We start from the raw sequence: 25195 nt of genomic DNA on the forward strand, positions 1-25195 counted from the left end.
AAAGATAAAGCTCTCGGGAAGAACTGTTCCACTCATTAGATACTTTTTTGAGTGTCTAATTGGACACTTCAGAAAGTTATTAAAGCGATAATAGCGGTGGAGCAATGGTAAGCATACTCGCTTTGCAATCTGAATGCCCGGGTTCGATTCCCAGGCCAGTCGACATTTTTTTAATGACAAATCTTTTTTTTTTAACTATAAAACATTAATATAGCTAAAAACTTGATAAAAAAATAATAAATAAAAAAAAAACAACATTTTATTTTGATTTTCTTTTTAACTTAATTTAATTCCGTTTTATTTTATGTTTTGTTTTATTGTTGTGTCGTTAATCCTTTGTTTGGGTTATTTTTGACTTTTTGGATTTTTATTATTTAATTTAATTCATTATTTATATTTTTATAATTGTTTCAGGAATTGTCGCTTATATTAATTTTGTCATTTGAAAAATGTGATGTCGCCTGACCTGGTAATCGAACCCCGGACATTTAGATTGCAAAGCGAGCATGCTTACCATTGCACCACCTCCGTATATAACCATCTGTGTACAAATGTCTTATTTGTTCAACTTACAACAATTCTAAAAATAAATGTAAGCTGTCTAATTTGTATCCAAATAAAGGATGGAAAATAGATATGTCTATCTAATTTCCATCCTTCATTGGGATATAAATGAGATAGCTTACATTTATTTTTAGATACATATGTTATTGTTGTTATTTGTCTATCGTATTCTTTTCTAAATGGTGACTGGATACGATACAAATGGGATAACAATGCAATTGTTATTGTATATTAGACAAATGTCGCATTTTTACAGAAAATTAGACACCAAAAAGATCCTCATTTATAAAATTAGATAAAACTCACTTCCAATTGCTGGCAGGGAACGTACTATAAAAGTTTTGGCATAGACCAGCATTCGGCACTTGTTTTGTATAAGTTTTATTGGAGAGGTACGGTATGCGATTACAAGTAATGTCTTAAAAGACCCCATCGATCCCCTTTGTACAAAAAAAGGTTATTTGGGGTCAAATATAAATTTGTAACAATTTTTGTAATTTTTTATATATTCCGAATTCGGTTTAACGAAAAATTGTTCTTCAAAGCCACATAAACAAGCAAGAAAAATAATTTAACTACTTCCAATTAGAAACTGAAAAATTCCAACTAATGTTGGAGGGATTTGAACTTTTTTTTTAAATATCACAATAACAACGCCTCGTTTTGCATAAGGTTCATTGATGTTGTATCAATAAATTAAATAGTTCGTTTATCACAAAGGACATTGGTTTTGCAACCACATCCCAATTTGCAAAACAAGCCGAAAAGATCATCGATCTATTGTCAATTTGATTGAGCACAAGAGAAGGTGCCACCTTGAGATTTATCTTTGTAAGCCGAATGTATGTACATATATTGTAAAACTATTTAACACCCAGCGATTGGTGGTTATTCGTCAACAAGATTTCTTCTCATGTTGAGTGGTTGAATTATTGGCAAGGAAAGTGATTAATGATCATCTTCAAAGACAATTTCTTTCTTCATTTTGAGAAAAGGACAAAAGATTAGTTGCATTATGCAAATTTTCCTTTCGTGCGAAATTCAAATGCGATTTAAGAAATTTGCATCTTTAATTCCTAATTTCCTATGCAAGGCACATTTTTGCATATTTTGGCATTGTTGCAAAAAGGGTTTAAGATTTACAACTTCATTATAAGGCCATTTACAAGTTTGTAAACAATTGTAATGAGTTCTTGACATCATGTTGAGATGTCAAGAGAATAGTGACGATAATCATATGCAAATTTTAGTACAATGGTGCAATTTTTAATAGGCTAAAATATCACAAAGACAGTTGTTGTTTAACTTTTTAGAAAAATACATTTTTTGCAATTTTATAATTATTAATAAAAATGTAATAAATTAATTTGATAATGTTCCTATCCTATTATAGAATCATTTTATTGGAGAAATATTTAAATAGATATTAAAAATTAAAAAAAAAAACATTAAAAATTAAAATGTTGAGTTTTTTCATATTTTGAATCATATGAGGGTTTTTTGTGTTTTTATATGTTCCGATTTATTAACGAGTTGTATTGAAGTAAAGTGGAGCAATTAGTTTCCTTTCGTTTACGAAGAAGACTAAAAACCAAATTTCGGCAAGTTCATTTAAATCAATGTGGCTAACGTTCAAAATACCGAAATTCTGGAGGTACCGTTCTAAATACCAAAGAAGACTAAATACCAAATTTTCGATATTTCAGTAAAACCTTCAAAATGCCGAAAATCAAAACGCTCACTCGTAGTGAAATTTTGTGTAGATTTTTTATTCTTTTGACACTTTTCATCTAGAACCTAGTTTCATATTACTTTCATGTATCAACTCGAAAAAAGAAGGAAAATTTTTTCGATGTTTGTGGTATTGTTTGGCTATAGGCTTTTCATAAATATAAATCGTTTTTGTGATTTTTAATATTTTATTTTTCCAATATTTCGATTGGAATCTCCAATCATCATCAGGGAACTACAATTTAACACCAAATCAGCATTTACAAAAAACAATATTACAAATTACAAACTTACTTAAAGAAAGTTGTCGTTGTCTAATAGTCAGCGAGCTTACTTCAACTAAAGTTTGTCGGGTTTGTATTTATTAACTATGTGTCTGTATATATGGGCGCAGTTGTCTGTGTCAGTTTTGTAGTTTAGTCTTACATTCGTAGGAGTGTTAATTATATGTAACATCTCAAGAGTAAAACGTTTTTGGTAATTATTCTCTTGAGTTAAAACTTTAATATTATTGAAATCAGGGGTATGTCCCGTCAATGTGCAGTGAGCTGCCAACGCAGTCTTTTGTTCCATAGGCCTATTATAAGCTTTTTGGTCAGATTTGTGCGCGGATATCCTTGTCTTTAATTTTGTCGGACTTGTCCCCCTTACAATTGATTCGGTATACTACGTTGGATTTGTCCTCGTCTTTTAATTTATTCTTCAATTTACTAAAAACTTTATTTAATGTGTTGGTAGTTTTAAATGCTAACTGATATTTGGTATGATCATATATATCAGAAACTTTTAACCTTTCTGAGAACCCCCGTATGTATGTCATAGGTTTGTATATTTTCTCGCATGTTTCTCGTGTTATTGTGGTGTTTCTGTTGATTGCGCGTCTAATAAGATTCTCTATGGTTAATATTTCTCTTATTTCGTAATATTTCTCTTATTTTATGAAGGTTTTTCTTGTGAAAGTCGGTATCACTTATGTTTTCTTCAAAAAAATTGGTAAATATTTTCGTGTTTTTCAGCAAAATTGATACTGATATTTGCATGATACGTGATGTAAATAGAGAATTCATTTTTCTGGTGACCTATTGTGAAATTTCACGAAGAATATTTTTATCTTTGACGTGATTCCTCTAAAATTATGTTTTGTTGGACAATTTTGAATAAACTCAGATGAAGTCCGACTTTAACCCTAAGACGTGTTCTTCCTTTCTAGAGATTCCTGGCGATTAGAACAGATTTGGTGTATTCTGAGACCTATAGTAAAATTTTATGACAAACAATTTTATAGAATATTTTGATTTGATACGACCACATTTTAAAGGAGATTTTGAACGATTTTCGAAAAAAGGAACGAAAAGGCCCTTTTAATGAACAGCATGAGGGTTAAAATTTTTAACACAAATATTCCCTATACTCTTGTCTAAAATGCACGGATTCCAAGACATCTTAAATTTAATATTTCGGAAAAACAAGAAATGGGCGGAACTTTCCCCGCCTATTTTGGTTACTTTCCGATGTCAAGGTGAAAAACGCCGATACACGTGTCTCATATTTTTAGTCCTAATTTCATAATCTGCTCAGTTTCTCCCATCATTTTGAAAAAATTGAATTTTGTTGCACAGTGTCATAAATGCATTTTATTTATTTTGGGATGTTTTGCAATGACTTGCAATTTTACAGCATCTTTAGACTGCATTTAAATTCAGTCCAAGACACTGCATCAAATGCCGTGATTCGGATCGAAAATGGTCTGCATCCGGGCTGTGTGCTGTGGAACAAATTGGAGTACATCCTAGCTGCGCCGTACACCACTACGTGGGGGGTATAACAAGTCAGTTTTGGCCCAAAGTTTGTAACATACCGAACCCACCATTTATTATACCTATTTACTTCTCTCCGCATCTTTCCGTCTGGTGTCCATCTTTGTAAACACTATAAAGGTCACAATTTTAGTGATATCGATTCAAAAATTTGAATAAAGTTAGCCCTCTCACTAACAACGGTTAGTATTGAATTTGTTTAAGATTGAAAAATATTTAGGGGCCGAAATTGTATGGAATTCGGCTAACGTTTACTCCATGAGGATTATCTGTGGTCCTTGGGTGGTTTGGGACGGAATAACCTTTACACCACCGGTGCTCACAAAATTTCGTGCATTAGTAGTGGTAAGCGAACATTCCCATTGTTAAACTACGGCAGAAGGAAATAAAGAGAGAATACTTGTAGTTTGTTTATATTTTTTCGTATATGAACATCGGCGCTTCACATAGATACCTTAAGTTTTGACTTAGTAACACACATCTCTGAGATATAGCCTAATGAAGAAATGTGTCAAAATATAAAAAAATATCATTTATTGGACAGTTATTTTCTAGAGGCCATAACTCCAGAAGTAGCCGGTGTATCCTTGCGGTGTGATATGATTTCGAAAGAGTGGATAATTATCTTTACAATGATATATAAAATTTCACCATTCCGCCTGAAAATGTGCACAAAAATTAAAAAATTGTATCGAAACGTTTCATTTTCATAATATCTCGCTTGTGCGATGATAATTCAACTCAAAAGGTCATATTTTCTTATCCTGGCCAAATAACGCAATATAAATGACAGTGTTTTTTTATTGTATTATTTTAGTGTAGTATATCATAAAATAGCTAATACATGGCTAACACAAGAAAGTTGTTGAAACATTTTGGCCATTTTGTTTAATTTCTTTACAGAGGTGATAACTTTTGAAATAATATGAACATTAGGGTTATGACTTTTCGAAATTTTTTCTCAAAAATGATTTCTTGTAGCACATATGAATGAATTTTTGCATATTAATGACTAAACTAACGTTATTCCATTGAAATATAAAAAAGTTTACGCACGAAACGATTTTAAAAAATATTATTTTTTAAAAAATGTATGAAATGAAAAAAATCCCAAAATCTATTTACTGTTGCACGAATGAATACACTTAACCCATATCGTACAGAGACAAACTTTTTATTTATTTTTTCTAAACCCTTTTTTAGGTTAATTAGAACCCACTGATGTCAAAAATATACTCAGAAAAATTTTCCGAAAATGGTGTTCGAAATTTCGAACACTGGCGCTTAAGCTACATAAATATAAGTGAAATAAAATTCATTTATTTTCCGTTTTATTGATTTATTTCACAATTTTTGTATGAAAAAATGATTGAAAATTGGTATTAAGACTTCTTTGGTCCTACAAAACTTTTCCCCGAAATGTATCAGCACAGGGACGTACGCAGGATTTCATTTCGGGGGGGGCACAACTTGACCAAAAATTAGAAAAATTCAAATGTTGTGTAGCGTTACGTAAAGCTATTTTAAGGGGTTATGGCCACTTTTAAGCATGAGAAAAGCCATTTTCATGCATTTGTTATAAAAAATCTATTAAACCTTAACTTACCTTCTATTTTTTTTTTTTTTTTTTTTTAATATCTTACATTAAAATGCCCGCTTATAAAGCACTGTTTTTACTAAAGCAGTTTGCGGTACCCACTGTAGTTTGAAAAAGAATAAACCGATCAGCATATATTTTTGTGGGACATTACGAACCTAATAATCTTGTCCATTATCGAAAAGGAATTAAAAAAATCAATTTTTAAAAATTTTGAACAGTTAAAATTAAAATTTCGATTTTAACAAAAACAAAACACCGTACAAAATTGATATTTTTTCTGACTCCATCAGCAGTTTTTTTTAGACTCTCTCGGTTAAGCACATGATTTATGTGTACAATAGTCCCACAAAAACATATAAAGTGCCACTTCGAGGAAAAGACGTTTTTAGTTTCTATGCTACATACAAAACACAATAAATGTTTCCCTTCGAAAGCTCATATCTCGGTAAATTTTTGTCCGATAGACTGGAAATTTTGGCACATATTCTATTCTATATTTTATATGAAATAATGGTACAAAGTATATAAATTCAATAGAAAGAATTCCTAATATTTAGTCCCAATTTACATTAGGCGAGTTTACTTGCGGCAAGTCTCAGTTTGTAGGAGAGACACGTAAGGGGTATGGAAGTGGAAAAAATTTGCTCGTACCGGCAATTTTCAGGCAATTCCTTTTATATTTTTCGTTTTTGACATTATTTTCATTGTTTTGAAAACAAAACTTGCAGAAACAGAATTGCCTGTACAAACGCAAGAGGCAAGTTTAAAAGAGAACGAGAAAAATTGCCGCAAGAAAAATCGTTTAATGTAAATTGAAACTAAGGATACGGTTTTAAATATTTACAGAGTAGGATATTTAGAATTGAAATTAGACAATATCGGGCCACGTTCGGTAATGTCGCCATGTAAAATTTATTGAAGTATATTGAAGTTTTTAATCATACAGGTCCACGTTATGGTTTATCGCAGAATTTTACAACAACAGAGAATTGCCGTTGTCTTTGCTATAGCAAGATTTTCACTATTTCGATGATCTTAGCCTAAGTTTTAAGAATATCGGCTGTCGTTGATATGTTTCCAAATGAAAACATTATGAAAAATTTAACAGTTTTGGAGATATGGTGCGAAATGTATACAAATTATGGAATTTTTAGATATATTATAATTTTTTTTTTTTCATTTCTCCTAATATTTTATTTTGGCCCTTATCTACAAATTTGCTGCAAAAGTCAGAAGAAGATTTGCATTGGTTTCAGAGATATAGCCCCGAGTTGTTTAAAAAGTCGATATTTAATAATGTTTAGATGGGGCCATAAAATCCAAGCTGTATCTGACTCAACAAAACGGAACTAGGTCTTTTGTACTTTGGGTCTGTACTTTCAAAAAAATCCTCACTTCAAATTATTTGCACAAGATTACCTTAAAAATGTTGCACAGTGTTATTTACCGAAAGAGATAGATTCTAATACCAGGATTATTTTTACTTTTAATATTATGTTACAAAAGAAGCGTTATAATTTGTTTTCTTAATTGTACGGTTAGAAGTTTTTGGACTCGATGACAAACACTTTGATGGACTTAGTTCTATATAGTTTTTACAAACAACAATCGATCCTTATTGAACCCCACATAATTATTCACTAATAATTATTTGGAGACACTCCTCTCGATAGTTACCGCACCCATAAGCTTTTTAGTTGGCCACCGTAGTGTTTAGAGCTTTGTCAGGAAGCATAAACTTGTCCACGAAAAGTAGGATGTCGCTGTAAACAAAAATGTCCAAAGAATCATCGAACAGTCTTTAAACTGCAGTTATGTTAGACTTGTATAAGAGACCTGAAGATGTTGTCCAAACATATTCTCTTGGACCTTGATGTACTTTTGGAAGTAATCTTGCGAACCATATTAGGTTCGATTTTAGACCGAATCGGTTAGTCCCTTCGACCATTTTAGTGAACATTTTTGAACTTTTATGGCGGAGGTACCGATATGACTTAAATATAATTTAGACAAAACATTACGAGATCCATAACTTGGACCGAGAGTTATCATGAGTTCCAACCTGCCAGACAAACAGAGATACAGACGAACGGACGGTGGTAAGTACTTCCATCTTGGCTGAAACGAATATCGTCCAAACATATGTGACCCACAAAAATTCATTTGTCTTCATTATTTTCTCATACTGTTTAGCAGCAAATTTGCCTAAAACAGAATAACAAAATTTTGGCGATGGCAGTAAAACAAATTTCTAATTGGCTTTCAGTATGTAGTCCACGAAGGACCTTCATACATTTTATTCAATAGGTTTTTTCATACATTTTATTCAATAGGTTTTTTATATACATATTTCCATTCCCATAATACTGAATGCGTTATTTTTGTTATAACCGGATGAGTTTTAAGCCTCGAGAGCTCTATACAGTTCGAATAAATAATAGACATGGGGTATATTCATTAAGGAATTAGCTTTTGATAGTGGTATGATATGACATGAAGAAGTAATTCAGATTTTATTGGAAGTTTCTCTCAAAAACAGCTTACAAACAAAATTTTTCAAAATATTTTCTTACAAAACTTGTTAATGATGTACATTTTCTGTTCAGAAACTTAAGAAAATTTAAGTTTTAATATGAAATCTTCAAATATACAAACATTTTTATGAGGAAAAAATACAATAACTAGTTACAGTAGCTTAAAAAATTTTGTTCGACCAAACCATTTCGGGGGGGGCCCGGGCCCCCCGTGCCCCCCCCCTGCGTACGACCCTGTATCAGCACGGGTCCATATTTTGGATTACCCCCTATAGAACGGTACCGCCCGATTTTCGGGAGTTTTAAAGGATTTAACTGCATTATCCTACATGCAAGGCTGTTAACTAATACATATTTTGTCTTCGTTTAGACTACTTAACTTTCCTCCGGAAATTTGTCAGCACAGATCCACGTTTTATATAGCCTCCGTTGAACCGTACCTCCCGATTTTAGGGTATTTCAGGGTTTTAGCCGCACTATCCGTTAGAAATGGCTGGAATTTAGTATTTAGTCTTCTATGGGGATATAATAATTTTTTCTCGGAATTTGGCAGTAAATTTCCACGTTTTGAAATACCCACCGATATGTAGGTTAAGTACCAGCGTTCGAAATTTCGAACAGTCAACTTTTCACAAATGTAAAGTCGCGCTTGCGCATGTAAATCATGTTCTCTATATTTTGTGTAACGGCTACATGTGTTGGCAATAATTCCCCATGATTACTTTTTTAATTTCATTTTGTTTATTATTTTTTAAAATTAATTTAAAAAGTTTCCAAAAATATAGGTTTCAAAAATGTACCCCTAACATCGTGGGGGAGGGGGGGATTTTCAAGGGAAGCATTTTTTTTATTTGCTGACAGATGAGACTTAATATATATACCAAAACTTATTTAAAATTTAACCTTTTTCATCCATAAATATTTTTTTGAAAACAAGTGATTTTACTGTTCGAAAAATCGAACACCAAGTACGAAATGGGTTAAGCTTACTAATAACTAAAATAACTTTTATTCCCCTCAAATATTGAAAAAGGTCATGCACAAACCACTTTGATTTTTTTTTTTTTTTTTTTTTTGTAAGAAATTATATCTTTTACAAAGGCGTTTACGACATTTTAATGATTTTTAGAATTAAAGAAAATTAGTGAGAACAAATGTTTTGTCAGTTTGGTTATCTCATGTGACTCCAAAGTTTATATTCAATTTTATATCCGCTTACTTAGTGATTTCGCAATATTGCCCATTATTCTGATAAATTCAAATTTTAAAATTTTATGTAATCATGATTTTATGTAATCTTGTGTATGTTATGAGGTTGTAAAAAAAGTCATAACCCTAATGAACATCTTATTGGGAACCACCGCGTTCGGAACTACGACTCACAGTGGTTCAGAAATCGATTTTCCTGGCCAAACTCCCATTTTTGTTGTCACCGATTATTAATTTCTATATGGGATTCGATAGTAAACATATTGAAACTAAGGAAAGCAACCAATTAGATCAAAATATTGGAAGGTGTGGACTAAGGTTATGACTTTTTAACATTTTGTCTCAAAAATGATTTACTGTAGTGAGAATGAATGAAATTTTGCCTACTAATGCCTAAAATTTTATTATAAAAAAGGTTCCGCACAAACCATTTTGAAAAACAAATATTTTGAAAAAATACTATGAAATGAAAAAAAAAATTCTCAAAAAATTATTTCCTGTTGCACGAATGAATGAACTTTTGTCTATTAGTGACTAAAATAACTTTTATTTCACATAAATATTGAAAAAGGTCCCGCATAAACCACTTTTAATTTTTATTATATATGAAATAATGTTATATATAATATAAAATGATATATATGTAATAATACGACGATAAAATAGTGAAAAACCAACGGTTATGTCATTTCTGTTATGTCGTGTGCCCCTATATCTTGTTTTCAGTTAAATATCTACTTATAATAATTGTTCCACGAACATCCCAGATGGTACAAGGGAGACTTCTCTCATATCAATGAGTGCACCCCGATTCATATTAGCTCACTGTGTATTGCCGACCATTGCACGACGGTGGCACCCAAAAAATCTCCTTATAGTGACTTCAAAAATGTTCAAAAGATAAAAACTTTAAAAGCTTTTCGTGCGGAAGCTTTTTTTATCGAAACAATTTATAATTGAGATTTTATGTAATATTTTGTAGAAACTCATCACGCTATGATAGAAGGATATGGGGTAGTAAAAAAGTCATAACCCTAGTGTGGACATGGCGTGCTCCTAAAGACGAAAAATGTTACACAATTTTAGAAAATACGCAATTTTTGCAAATTTGTGGAGAAAGAAACGGCTATTTCTCAGAAACTATAACAGATATTGTGTTCATTGTTTTTTTGTTAGGTAGGTAGGACTGTAACCTTTAAGAGTCGTTTTAATAAGTTACCGTAGTGTTTATACGAAGTGAGCTAGACATTTAGGGAACAGCTTGGAACGAAGTTCTTTTTCACAGAGTGATGCCAGAGAGTGTCCTCTTTTAGCTCATGTACACTTTTGTATCAGTTCCGTTCTGTCCGTTTAACACTTTTTTATTTTTTTCAAATTACAAATTTTTAACATTGACCTTGAATTCCTCTGCAACCGCTAGACCGAATTTTGTGGTTTTTAATGTGTTGGAAAACTGAAAGTGTTATCTGCCGAACAGAAAAAGAATTATGAAAATAATTCCTATCCGTTTAAAAGTTACAGAGTTTTGACCAGGAAAAAACGATTCTGAACCACTCTGCGACGTTTCTTTATAGTCATTTCAATGGAAATTTTCCAAAAAAAAAATGAGAAAGGTTTTCTCGAAACATGGCATTTTCATAGGACCTCTGCTGTACGGTCATGGCTGAACTCATGTTGTCATATTTTGAAATAACACCAATTCTGATTTCCAAAAGAGCTTCCTGACAAATGAGGCCATATTATGATTATTGTCTCAAACTGGCGCGGAATTTCCCGGTATGACTTTACATCTCGCATTCGCTTTTAAAAAACATAACAGGGTATTAAATGGTCGGCTCCGACCGACTATAGCCCTTCCTTACTTGCTTGTTTTTAATAAAATAATAAAACAAACCACGTTGATTTCAATTTTAAAGCAACAACGTACTATATTCAAAACTGTTGTTTCATACGGAATAAGTAAACTTAAATGTGATATGTAATATTCAACAAAAAAGAAACACATACTCACTGGCATGGAAGGCGAACTAGAATTGCTGAAGGAAAATCGAGATTCCTGATCTTGATCATCAAAATCATGTGGTTTTGTCAATCTAGATATGTTTTGAAGAGAAAAACACAATGATTTAGATCTTTTTCTTTTCTCAGATATATAAATTCTCAAACTTACGTGAATTTTGCAATATCGGCCAAATCAAACGGCGGCTTTGCTGCAAATTTTTGGTACATGGCAAACAGGTTGTAACGTGGATCCTCCACCGAATCCTTTAAAGGATTAAGTTTACCATTTGTATGGTTTCATTAGTTTTTGTTTTTATATATTCTTTTTGTTTTTTTTTTACTATGCGGTTTCTTTAAGCTCTATAAAATAAATACGCAGCAGGAGTTTTTGTTTTTTCTTTAAGCATTTATTTAGATATTTGGTTCAAAATCAAAAATAGCAGTTACAGGAAGTCAGTGGTGGAAATATTTAAAAATTATGCTAAGCTTAACGGTAACAGTATCTACAAAACTAATAACAGAAAAAAGAAAACAAACGACAAACAAAAAATAAAATCAACTAAAAAGCTTTTTAACTAAAAACGAGTTTTGAACTATTCAAATATACCAATACCAAGCAGAATACTATACAAAAAATTAACAGGAAACTAAAAAGGTTTAAAAAACAGTAAATAGGTTAAGAAATTAAGCAACTAAAACTACATAATTTTATGTTAGGAATTTATTAACAATATAGTAACTATATGCCAAAGAATATTTTTGTGGTGTTGGCAACGTTGTGAAACTTTTAACACTTCTCCGGTTAAAAGTTGTGCCAAAAACTGGAAGAGGGTTTTTTATATTTACAAAATTTGCTGAAAATTAAAAAAAATATCCAAAAACTTCGTAACATTCTCCTCCAAGAATGTTAGAAGGAATTCTTTTTAGGTTATCTACAACAAGGACATATAGGGGAGATAAGAGGTCTGTAGTGATCTGAAAGCTTTAACTTTTCGAAAGCTTTCAAGCGTAAATACAAGCAAATAGTACAGTGGAATCAATTTGGGATATGGGATGTGATTTAAAGGCATTTCTCTGCATAAGGTAACAATAAATAGTAACAATTCCTTAGAGATGGAAGCTTATGATTATTATAAAAGCTTAAGGTTTAGATTAGAAGAACTTTATACATTTACTTTATAACAAACTTTTACAGAGTAACATAGGTTTCCGAGACCTTTAAAGGTGTCAAAGGAAAGAGACTACTGAATAGGGCGATTAGGTTTTGGAAAACTTTTAAAACCGCTCTCCAAAACAACAATATACATATAAATAACTATAATCAAAAAGAGTTGCCCTTAAAAGCAGCACAGTATTTTTCCACAAGAATAAAAAATCGCAATAAAAGCTCACCACCATAGAGAAGGGGAGTAGGAAATAGCTGCAAATAAATTTCTTGGATTTTGAAGAATATTTCTCAGAACTTTTTGTTTGTTTTAAAGCCATAACCATTCAACAGCAGAAGCTTGAAAAGCTCTTAAGCTCTAAGTTGTCTTGTCTATTTAATGCTCATTTTTTGGAATTCTTACCCGATTACTATCGGCTGCTGACAAGGTGGCATCAGAAGATGCCAATCTTTGTCGCTTGTTTGGTGTCGATGAGTTTGTCGTGTCATTCGATTCGCATTCAAGCATTGCCGAGGCCGAACGAATTTGTCCACTTGCATTTTGTTGATTGCCTACCATTTGAGAGAGTAAATTACCATAGCGAGCAATGGATGCGGAATGACCAAAACCAGCATCTTTCACAATTTGACGGGCCAAGGGGAAGAGTTCATCACGTCTTGTTAAGAGGGCGGGGACCAAACGACACAATTGAGCAGCAGCCTCATTTACACACACCTCGTGCAGGGTAAGAGGTTTTTCGGGACGACGTTTGCAATCGAAGCGTCCATAAATGGCAGAATACTTACGAATTTCATCCATGCGCCTTGGATCATTTTCACTCATGGCCATAACCTGTTCCAGTTCGCGGCTGGTGCGTTTCTTGGAGGTATGGGCCCGAGGTTCACGTTGTGGCAATTGGGCGGCAATTTTCTCAGCACCCATTGTAATGCGGGCAACCTGCATTTCACTTAGGACGGGAGTTAGTTGGGGTGAGCTAGAGCTAACCTGATGGGCGGTATTTGAGGGAACACCACTGCCTGGCATTTGGGGAATATTAACAAGGGCTTGGGGTCTTTCTGACGCGTGGGTCAAAGAGGTGGTGGGTGGTAAAACATGGCTGGTAGATGGATTGTGAATAGGTAGAGAGGGTAGGGAAGAACATATTTGTGATAGCAAATGAGCCGAGGAGGCTGGACCACCACCTGGAGCAACTGTACTAACCAAGGGAGTAGGATTAAAGGGGGCACTGGGATTAAAAGTGGGATATTTGGGGCGTATGGGACCAGGAGAACGAGAAAGTTCAGCATTGTATAGGCAAGTGCTTGATTTGGCAGGTGTTTCGAATTGACCTGAAAGCAAAAGAAGAAGATGGAATTTAGTAAAATCATCAAAAGTGTTGGGATGAGTCATGTTTGTTTTATTACACTTACCGGCATTGTGATTTAGTGGCTGTTGAAATTGCCCTGGATTCAAGGCCCATTCATGTAAAGCCTTCTGCAGGCGTCTAACATGTAATGGCTTTGAGGCCATACCAACCAAGGCCATAATTTCTAAAAATTCTTCTTCACCAGCCTCATACAGCTGTTGGACATCATCACCACCCATTTCAAGTAAGGTGTCATAATAGGCCAAAAGACTGGCTTTTTGTAGCACACGATACAGCTGAATCTCGGCTTCGTTGTTGGGACGGGATGTGGCCACCACTAAAAATGGAAGAAAGGAAATAAAAAAATTAATTAAAAACCGGTTTCAATTTTGGTGCATTTAGTTTCAAAAAAATAAAAAAACAGAAAAAAATACAAATAGGAAGTGAAGTTAAGGTTCCCACTATTCTTTAAAACCCATAAGAAAAAAATTTGATGTTTTTATGCTTAAAACGCTGTTTTACCTAACTCTTAACCCTTTCAAATACAGGAAAAAAATTAATCCTTTACCCAGCAAAAAAACTGGCCCTCACTTTACTACCCTTGCCCAGTCAGTCACACCGGTCGTTTGATCATCAACTACCGACCATTCAAACTAATTTGCATAGGGATATAAAGACTCATAAGTCTTCCTGTGTGCATACCCAATTCCAACTTGTCGCTATTGTTTCTTGAGCAGACATCCATTCATTTTGCTGTCGTTTAGGGGAGGATGGTCTGGGGTTTGATTTTTTTTGTGTGTTCGCTGGCTTGTTTGTCTGTTAAAGACAACCAAAAAAAGGATCATCAACTCATTCACGCATGCATTTGTTTTGCTTTTTGTTTGAAATATTTATCCTGTTTTTTGTGGATATTTTATTCAAAATTTTTTTCGATTCATTTTTTATCACTTTCAGTTTCTAAAAAAAAAGATTTTTCTACCCCAAAAAAATGGAGTTATAGAGCGTGAGAATTTTCTTCTTAGATAAATATTTGATACTGCCTTTGTGATGATGATCTGCTTTGAAACCTTGGTGGTCTTCACACACAACTATGGCTGTTTTGTTTTTATAAAGCTTTGCAAAAAATGCCCAAGGAAACGTAGAATACAGCCAAGAAGTTGTAATACCTTGTTAACATCATGTTAAGTGACCAACAATGTCATTTAACAAGCATGCTTTTGACTGACCATTACCTGGTTTAGGTGGCAAAAAGTGTGTTACATATTCTCCTCCTACGGTTAGGGTATGGAGAGGTGCCACATATTTTTAGAGGGAGTTTTTTTTTTTTTTTTGTTTCAATAGAGAAATTTTTATTAGTTTGTGTGTTCTTTGTGCATTAGCTATGCCCAAGAGAGCCTCCATGGGACCTCAGTGAACTTTTCTCTGTCCACACATATGCTCTGTTCCAGTACTGCAAGAATCTACTAATTTTTACTATTTTTTCCGATAATATCAAGGAAAAAATGTTATCGTAGTAAAAAATAGTAGCTTCTTGCAGGTTCTGGAACAGATCAATTATTAAACACGCCCTTAAGTATGCAATAGATTTCGTTCCGATTTCTAAACGATTTTTCGGAGGGGAAATAATTCAGATTTCGTGCCGATTTCGTTCCGATTTCTGAGCGAATGTCGGAAATAAATTTCCCTTCCGAATTTCCCAAAGATTTTCTTCAGATTTCGTTCCGAAATCGAACCGAAATCGATCCGATTTCGCTCCGACATTTCGTTCCGAAATTATATCAACCCCTTCATACAACTTTCGTTAATATATCGTTACGATTTCTGATCCGACATCGGACGTAGCGTCCGAATTTTGTTCCGATTTCGTTACGATGTCGGTACGATTGGTTTGCTGGGTATGTAGTTGTGTTCCTTTACTTGCCTGAGGCTACCATGTTTAACTTGCAAACGGTTCCTAACCTCAAATAGAGGTAAAACTGGAAACAATTTTTAAGACAAAACAAAAATGGCGTTCAAATGATTTTTCTACATTTGTTTGACGATTATTTGGAAAATTAACAAAAACCAAAGAAAAATTTGTATTGTTTTGTTTCTTTTCGACATTGTTACCAGATCTACAATTTTTCTATTACTTCGACTTTGATGTTGTTTTCTCTCTTCTTTTTCTCCTATAGAGAACATGGAAACCATAGATGTTTAAGAGAGTGCCCATGGGCTTTCAATGAACGTTTCTCTCTCACACAACTCAACTAATTGAAAATGAATGCGTGCATACAAGTATGCAGAAGAAAATATTGTGCCCATCGCAGTATTGATCGACGCCATATTTCTGTTGCATACTTTAGGGAGCTATCGTTGTGTGCCGGTTTTTAAATGAATTTTGTATGTCGGTGATATGTGGGTCAGTTTTATTATTATTTTTCTCTCACCATTATGCTCAACATCATATCTCTCCCCTATAAAAAACGTCCAATTGAGAGAATTGAAAGAACAATTTAAACCTAAAGAGAATATTACTTGATTTTATATTAGTACAATTGGTTTATTGGGCCCGTTGATACCCTCTGCGGATAATTAATTTCCCTGTTTCAGATCTGAACTCCTTGTCTATGTGGCATTTTTGGAATAAAGGTGAGGACCTCAGTGAGGAATGTAAAGCTCATTGACAGCTCAAAAAAACATGGCAAAGAAGAATCCTTTCTTTTGCGTTTTTTTATTTTATTTTGTTTTTTTTTTTTTTTTTTTTTTTTTTGGAAGTAAGTGACAAAATGAAGTGAAAGATATTGAAAAGCATATAAAAACAAACTGGCCAAGAAAAAAATCCAACAACAACAACAAAAAACACTAGAATGTATTTTGCAGCAATAAATAAATGATACGTGATTTTAATACTTAACAATATAAAAGTAAAAATGTGGCGGGAAACCTAAAACTAGTGAGTGTGTGTGGAAGGAAGAAGACCACAAAGAAATGATCTAAAACTATAAACAAAAACATTAAAAAGAAGACCAAGAACAGCATCAAAATATAACAAAAAATACATATTATCATGTTGCTGTTGCTGGGTTTGCTGCTAAGTTTTTTATCATGATCATGATTATTGGTTTCATTAAAATTTACTAGAGATCGAAGCAGAGAATGTGTTGTTTTTTGTCTGCAATCGCTGGTGGTGGTGGTGATGGTGGTAATATTACCTTCATTACTTAATGTGATGATGACTGTCTTTACAGGCCTGCCTGCTCGCTTGACCAAGTAACGCACTGGCGGCCAAGCTACTATTTAACAATGCTACCACTTTAAATGAATGTTGTAGCATTTTGCAAACATTGTCATTTGCTAAATATGTTGTTGGCCGTTTTTTGTCGTTTGGCTGTTTCGTCATCAACAACAACATGGCTGTGTTACCACAACAGCACTCTTCTCATAAGTAAAATGTGAAAATGAGCGTAAACATGGTAGTAATTCCACCCCACACCAGCTACTCACTGGCTAGCTAGCTGCTTGGATGCTGATGGCCAGCCAGCCAAGCATCTATGCCAAGGTGAAAGAAACAATTGACAAGAAGGAAGCAAATAACAGCAACACAAAACTTTAGAATCAGTTTCTTTGGCACTTGTTGACAGGACAGGCAATGAAAGAAATATGTATGTTTGTAGCAGGAGGCCCAAACAACAGTATTTATAATGACATACGACGCCACATGCCTAAGTACCCGCCAACATTTTAAAATGACAAAAACAAACGCAAAAAACCACGACACTTGCTAAGGTGAGGGAGGGGAGAGAAACCTCACAAGCTAACCAGGCGTAAGAATGATGAGGAAGAATGGCAATGGTATTGTTGGCCATGGTGCTGATGATTCTACTCCAAGTTGTCGCTGCTCTGCATGTGTAATATTAAATGATCCCCAACATGAACAACAGCATCAGCAAAAGGTAAAAATTACCACAACGATTGGTCATTTAAAGCAATTGATTATTGCCAAAGTAAGGAAAAACTCCCAGGCATCATCACCAGCCACAACAATATGTCAAAAGAAGCAAATGAAAAAAAACAAATAAAAATAATGGAAACATATGTCTCCAAAGACCAACCTCTTAATGATCATTGCCAACATTGATCATAATCATTATTGTCATCACAACTATTTCTCATATAGCAGCAACAACCTATACGCAATGGGGCCCAAAAGCTTGGCAGGCTGGCTGGACATTTTGTTTGTTTGTTTTTATGAGGCCACAATGATAAATTAAAAAAGAAAATGTTTTTCTTAAATGGCCAAATTCTTGTCGATCAAAATTCTTTTGGAGCCACCACCACCACCACCAACAGCAGCAGCAGCAATCATAAAAACCTCTACAAACATGCAAGACATTGGCACAGAGAAAAACCCTTGAACAATTGAACACTGAGGCGAGACGACGTGCTAATGGCCAACAATAATCACAAAAATAAAGCCTTCAAGAAACCTAAAGAGAGGACACGCTAAATACAACATATCGATATTGCCACATATTGGTTGGAAGTTATGTAGGGTGGTTGTTGCCATAAAAACTAATGGTAAAACAACTGAACAAAAAAATGATCTTGGCCTTTAGAATTTAAAGAAATGTCTTGGAATTTATAAAGTTACCAAAACAACCTTAGCAATTGATAAAAAGCGAAGATTTTTTCCAATAATTTTTTCTTGAACTTGTCCAAAAAAAAGTAGACTCATAAAAATTGACAAAAGACATGGGGGAATGTTTGGCTGGCTGACAAATAAAAACATTAAGGCATAAAAACAAATTGCATACTTTTGAGGGGGGAAATAAAAATGGCATTACTTTTTCTTTGAGGGTAGGAAGAATAGTCGCCTTAAAGTATGTTTACATATAAGTGAATTTTGAAAATTTAGGGGGTTTAAATCAGCGTCAGGCGAGAGATCGACCACGTGCACTCATTTAACGTTGCTCTCTCCACACACACAATTCAACCCATTGAAAAAGCATGCACTTACGCAATGACACCCCGTAAAGTATGTAATAGAAAAATATAGTGGGCTTCGCCGGTTTAAATTGTCAAATCTATTGCATATACTTCAAATAATTCTTCATAAAGCAGGTTAACTTGGCACAAATCTCTGCTGTAAACATGGCGTTAAATTTCTTTCCAATATCGGAGTTTATTATATGTTGTCATATATTCGGATTTAAGAAATCCACTGGGTTTTAAATGTCAATTGCACTATGTATACGACAAATAAATTCCCTTAAAGGAGGATAACACGGCAAAAAGCACCAATACAGACGGCGTTTAAGGTTTTTTAAAGAAATGATTGACATTTCTTTATAAATTGCGATGTGGAATATCCTTCCAAAAGAATTTGCCTGAACAATTTGAGCAAAACTGATTGTGTGTACCCCGCTTTAGTCAACATTGAGAGGAGAAAAATAATCGAAAATCGATTTTTAACTGATTGGATTAAATTGAAAGATCGAAAAGTCGGCGTTTTTGGGAAAGATGAATACCTCGCTTACCCTATGTTTGATTTAACAAACCCAGTGGATTTAGAGCCTGGTTCACTATGTCGAAAGAAAATGAATGCGAATGAAAAATACCTAAACTCATGTATCATTTTCAAATGTTGTAGTTGTTTTGAAGCTAAAACAAAGTCAATATTACCATGGAAACCAAAGCTTTGGTGTTTTTCGTTCGCATTCATTTTCTTTCGACATAGGGAAACAGGCCCTTAAGGTGTCATTTTCATACAATATTTGTCAAATAAATCGAAACAATGCACTTAATCATCGTAAAAGTGTATAGTCTAAACCTTACACAGGAACCCAAAAAAATTGTTTTATTCAAATACACCTTTAATTTGACAGACATTTTATGGAATTAATTTCTTAAATAATTTATTTTTTAAATACCTTTTGGTGTAAATATAACATACAATTTTAAAGTCAAACCGCATTTACATCGAACACGTTTTAAACCCGTGTGCCATTTAAGTTGTCAATTTCATTAAATATCTGTCAAATATTGCCTTAAATACTGGTATTAGGTGCAAGCGTAAATTAGGTTCAAGCAACGTCGAATTTGTTTCCCTAGAAAGTTCTCAGGGAATATTTCCATGAATCGCGAGAAAATGAAGAAGGGAGAAAAAGAGAATAAAATAAAGTGGTTCAAAGATGTTGGGAGCGAGCTTGTGGTGGAGCTAATCACCTTTTCAGCTGACTTGAAGAAATATGGAATATGTTTTATATGTTTTTAAAATAAATAATTTTTAACTGATTGGCTTAAATTGAAAGAAGGAAAAGTCGGCATTTTAGAGAAGACTAGAACCTTATTAAAACAACTGTTTTAGTTTACTTGACAGATATTCAATGGACATGACAACATAAATGAGTTGTTTTATTAAACCCCGTATGGTGTAAATGCGGCATAAAATTAAAAAATGTTTTCCTAGAAATTGCTCAGGAAATTTTTCTATCACTATGTCGCGAGAAAATATAGTAGAGAGAGAAAGAGACAGAACACTATAGTAGTTTCTTGAAACGATGCGTTTCAGGACTTTGAATAACCACAAACTCGGAATTTTATCTGGAAATATTTATCTGTTTTATTCCCAAAAAATAAAGTGATCGCTAAGTTCAGTGAGTTAAAAAAGTTGATAGAGATATAGAAAGATTATTTGTGGGAGAGCCAATCTCTTTAAAAAAAGCAGCTGACTTGTTGAGAGATAGAGACCCCATAGAAAGTGAAATGATCGTTAAGCATAAAATTAAAAAAAATCGTTTTCCAAAAAAATGCTCAGGAAATTTTTCTGTGACTATCTCGCAAGAAAATATAGCAGAGAACTATGAGTTTCAGAACTTCGACTAACCAAAAACTCGGAATTTTATCTGGAAATATTTATCTGTTTCATTCCCAAAAAATAAAGTGATCGCTAAGTTCAGTGAGTTCAAAAAAGTTGATAGAGATATGGAGAGATTATTTGTGTGAGAGCCACTCTCTTTAAAAAACAGCTGACTTGCTGAGAGATAGAGACCCCATAGAACGGCCAAGATCTCCCATATACGTTAACGTGACTGCAACAACAACATTGGTTCTCTTTATTCTCATCTGCCGTGGTTTAGCAAGGAAAAACACGCTCAGAGAAATTAGTTTCTCAAAATATTTTGAGCACCACCGCCATAGAAAGTGAAATGATCGCTAAGCCAAATGAAGCTCATACAGTTTTGGTGAGAATTTGTGGTAAAGCCAATAGCCCCCTAAAGTATGCAGAGGAAAATATTGTGCCCATCGCAGACTTACAAAATTATAGCTCCCTAAAGTATGCAACATAAAATATGATGCCAACACCTAGTTTTTAAATGTGGGTGGGTAATGTGGCTACTTATTTTTATATTTTAAATTCAAAATGTGGCGTTTTAATATTTTGATCGTTAACTGAAAAAGGAGTTAATTACTGATTGTATTTAGAATGGACCTGACCTAAGTAATTTTTCTCACTTTAAGTCGAGAAATCGTTATAAGAGACGGCTGCAAGTCGTATGGAGATATTGCATATTTTTTTTTAAATCTGATAAAAGTTTTGAAACCCACAGAAAGAGTAAAAAAATAGAGAAGCGGAATAAAATTTTTCTGGATAAATAAAACAAAGGATTCTAAAGACCCGATGTGTGAAAATGTGTGTGAAAATTTCACAAATTTCATTACGGGTTATCCAATCGGTTTGAGTGTTTGGTAGCAAGACGTTTTGGTGTTCCCTCCTCCATTTTACGTTTTTAGTCACATTTTTCTCACGAATATGTCCATAATTCTCGGTTTTTATTCCCATACCATATATTAATTTAATTTAATTAATTTCTAAATATGTTTTAAAGCAATTTTCCTTAACGAATCATTGTTACTAAAGACAACTTCGATACAATATGTTGTTAATATATCCCTGCCGCTTGTAGACGTTTTTTTTCCTAGTTTGAGCAGTTAGTTTGATTTTTTTAATGTTTTTGAAGCTTTAAATTTTATATAATTTGAAATACTAAGTTCCGAGGTGGTTGTCCTTTTTAATGAAATTAATTCTACCTTTAACGACTTTTCGATTTTTTTAAATTGAAATTGTCATACATATCGCCATTACCACTTTTCTATAGAAGTTGATCTTAAAAAAATAAAAAAAATCAATTGTGCCAACAAGTTTTTCCGGTTTTCTTTTTGAAACATTTTCAACCGTTGCCACTCCATTAAAAAAACAACTTCCTCATATTTCATTTGCCAAAAGAGTAGCAAAAATCCACCCTTAACTGATTTCAATAATACATTGTTGAACTGTAAAAACAAAATATCCAATCAAAATTTGCTGATTTCAAATAACAAAAGAAAACTAGTTTCTGTTCCCGGTTTGCTATAGGCTGAACAGAAAAAAATAAGGTATGGTAACAGGAAAAAAATCACTACCCCTAAAGATTTCACACTAACAAAAAAACTACCCTCTCAGTTAACAAGTTTATTTACTGACCTTCTTAGTTGAAATTGAAGTAAATAAGCCATTGGATTTTCTAATTAGAATGTTAAAGGAAGCATATTCTTATTGTAATAGACATTTATATTCAAATCATGTCATACCAACAAAAAAGGATTAACATACATTAAATATTTAAATACCTGAGTGAAAAAAAAACGAAATCCCCTAAGGGGTCATTTTTTCCTACTTCCATAATTTGCATAATTTTATAAGGCGGCAAATGTGTACAGTTACTATTTAAGTTTTCAAATATTATTCTCCTTTTTAGAAAATATTGTATGCGGACGATGTCTCGATATGTTTCCTCATTTACGAGACAAAATTAATTTTTATTTTTTTGTTGGTATTTATTGTTGACCTGTTGTATGTTAATTTGAAGTTATTTTTTTTTCACTAAAACTCAGAGTCCTAGGGATTCACACCTGATTGACATTAATTTAATTTGTATCAAAACTTTTTTTGAGGTCATCACCAAAAAAATTGAAAATCCAAACTTGAGTAATATCTAATTCTTCGAATCAAACGCATTTGTTCGTTAGTTGGTGATTGATTCAAAGCATCTTTGCTTTTGAATGTTTTAAATCGATTTCAGATTTTCCTATTCAAATGTATTTTTTAATTAATTTTGAAAATTTTAAAATAAAAATTATTTATTTTTTAATGGAAATATTCCCAACTTGTAAGACAGTTAACAAAAAAATCAAGGACACAATTTGATTTCCTAACAATTGACAGAGAGATTGGTTTAATTGTATTTTTTTAAAGGTCATTGGGAATATTTGCACACAAAAATAAATAATATTTTTTTATAATCTTCCAAATTGCTTTTTAAACCTTAACTTCTATCCAATCCCCAAATATTGCTTTGAACTTCCTTAAAAAATAATAATAAATAAAATACATTAAAATCTCTACTTACTTGTTCCATTTGCATTGCGTCCGAAAATCTTATTTGGTGGACTTAGAATGGGGCTGGACGATGCCGACGGTGCTGCTGACAATGATCGCTGACCCTCAGAAATGCCACTGGCCAATGACAGATTATTGCTATCGTCATGTTTGCCGGTATCCAAGGGTAAAATTTGCAATAGCGGGGTATGTTGATGGAATGAGGACGCCGCCGCCGCACTAAAGGCGCCACCAGATGTTGTTAGATTTGTGGCGGCCAGGCTTCCCGAGACACTGGTCAAATTTGTAGCACCACAACTACTGCTGATTGTAGATGGTGTGGAACAACCAGGCGCCACAATTGCCGATGATGTTGAGGCCGGGCCTGATGATGTGTGTGTTGTCAAAGCCAATGGTGTGGACAATGATGTTGTGGTTAAGGCCGATGAGGAGGTGGAGGAATTGGTTGTGGAAGCATTTGTTGTTGTACTGGCGGATGTTGTTAAACACTGAGATGAACTTCCGTTTGAAGATTCCATTTTTTGCACTTTTATTTCTCACAACAATAAACACGACAACAACAACAACAAACTTAACAACAGAGTCCCAAAATAAAGGACAATACACAACGTAGAGGAGGAACAAGAACAAGAAAACACAAAACGAAAACACCACAAGTATAACCATGCAACAATTATTTCTACTTTAACTAAATCGAATTGAAATGAAAACTATATTTAAAAAATAACTAAAATAATATTTAAAAATATTTAAACACGTTTTTTTTCTTATAAAGAAAATGTTTAGCGCGTAATTTTTTTTTTTTAATTTAAAAAATAGTTTTCTTAGAAAAAATTTCTTTTAGAATTTGTAGTACCGCTCTTGACGAGATCAGACTGCGTTCTGTTAAGCCTTTACTTCAGTGGACACTATCGTAACCCCTGCACGACGCAAACTTGGTCGGTCACACACGCATGCACACACACACAGAAATGCTTCTTCCTCTCACAAACAAACAGGCTCATTGGGAATCTTGTTAAACCTCTTTTTTTACTTCATTATACCCTTGACAGACTACAGGCGATCGATCCTTGGGGAAGGAAATTTACTTTAAGAACGTCAAAGGTATATGTAGCTGTGTATTCAAATGTGTGTGTGTGCGCGGACAATCTCTCCCATATCACAAAAAAGAGGTTAAAAAGAAAAGGGTTAAACTAAGGAACACACCCAAGCATGTCAAAGTTCTAAGGGTGATTTTTAAACAAATTCAAGATTTTATCTTATTGGAAATTTCAAACTTAAGATTCTATTCTCTCATGCTCACTCTCCCAGGACTCCTCCTTTGAGAGTAGAGTAAAGTAAATAGTGGTGTTTCATTACATACGCACAATTAGAGATGCGTGTCCTTGGAGATCAACAATTCCGTAGGAATTTGCATAGAAATGTAATTTTTTTAGATTTATTAATTTGTGTGTGTGTGCGTATCAGATTTTTTTCTTTAAGGAGTAGCAATGCCATTTTTCTATCTCCTTCTGTCTTATTTACCAACAGAATATACATACATATGTACATACTTTTTTTATATAATTTTTTTTCTAACATTATTTTCTATTGTTTTCATTTATTAGAAACCATAGGCCAGTTTTTTGTGGTACATCTGAAGTTTTTAGGAAGCTGCGATTAGATTTTGGCGCAATACATAACATACGTTCTATTTGTAATAGAAATAAAAATAACGGCTTCAGTTTCCTTGGTGATAATAAATTTTATTTCATTCTCTTCCTGACAAAAATCTAACGTATTTTTAGCCTGCAACAATGGAAGAAAT

At 33.4% G+C, this 25195-nt stretch overlaps 1 protein-coding gene across 1 annotated transcript in view; it reads right to left on the reverse strand.

Moving 5' to 3' along the window:
- The window catches only part of nab (NGFI-A-binding protein homolog), a 30868-nt gene extending 6962 nt beyond the window's left edge, over positions 1-23906 (reverse strand). The window contains exons 1-5 of the mRNA XM_073985207.1: positions 23399-23906; positions 14032-14304; positions 13025-13950; positions 11626-11720; positions 11383-11548 (exon numbers count right to left, since the gene is read on the reverse strand). Of these exons, the coding sequence (XP_073841308.1) occupies positions 11383-11548; positions 11626-11720; positions 13025-13950; positions 14032-14304; positions 23399-23906 (1968 nt within the window). The remainder of the gene's footprint in view (positions 1-11382; positions 11549-11625; positions 11721-13024; positions 13951-14031; positions 14305-23398) is intronic.
- Between the last annotated feature and the right edge of the window lie 1289 nt (positions 23907-25195).

Source organism: Musca autumnalis, unplaced genomic scaffold, assembly GCF_047663935.1.
Source record: "Musca autumnalis isolate F117 unplaced genomic scaffold, ASM4766393v1 scaffold_4, whole genome shotgun sequence".
Classification (NCBI taxonomy): Eukaryota; Metazoa; Arthropoda; class Insecta; order Diptera; family Muscidae; genus Musca; species Musca autumnalis.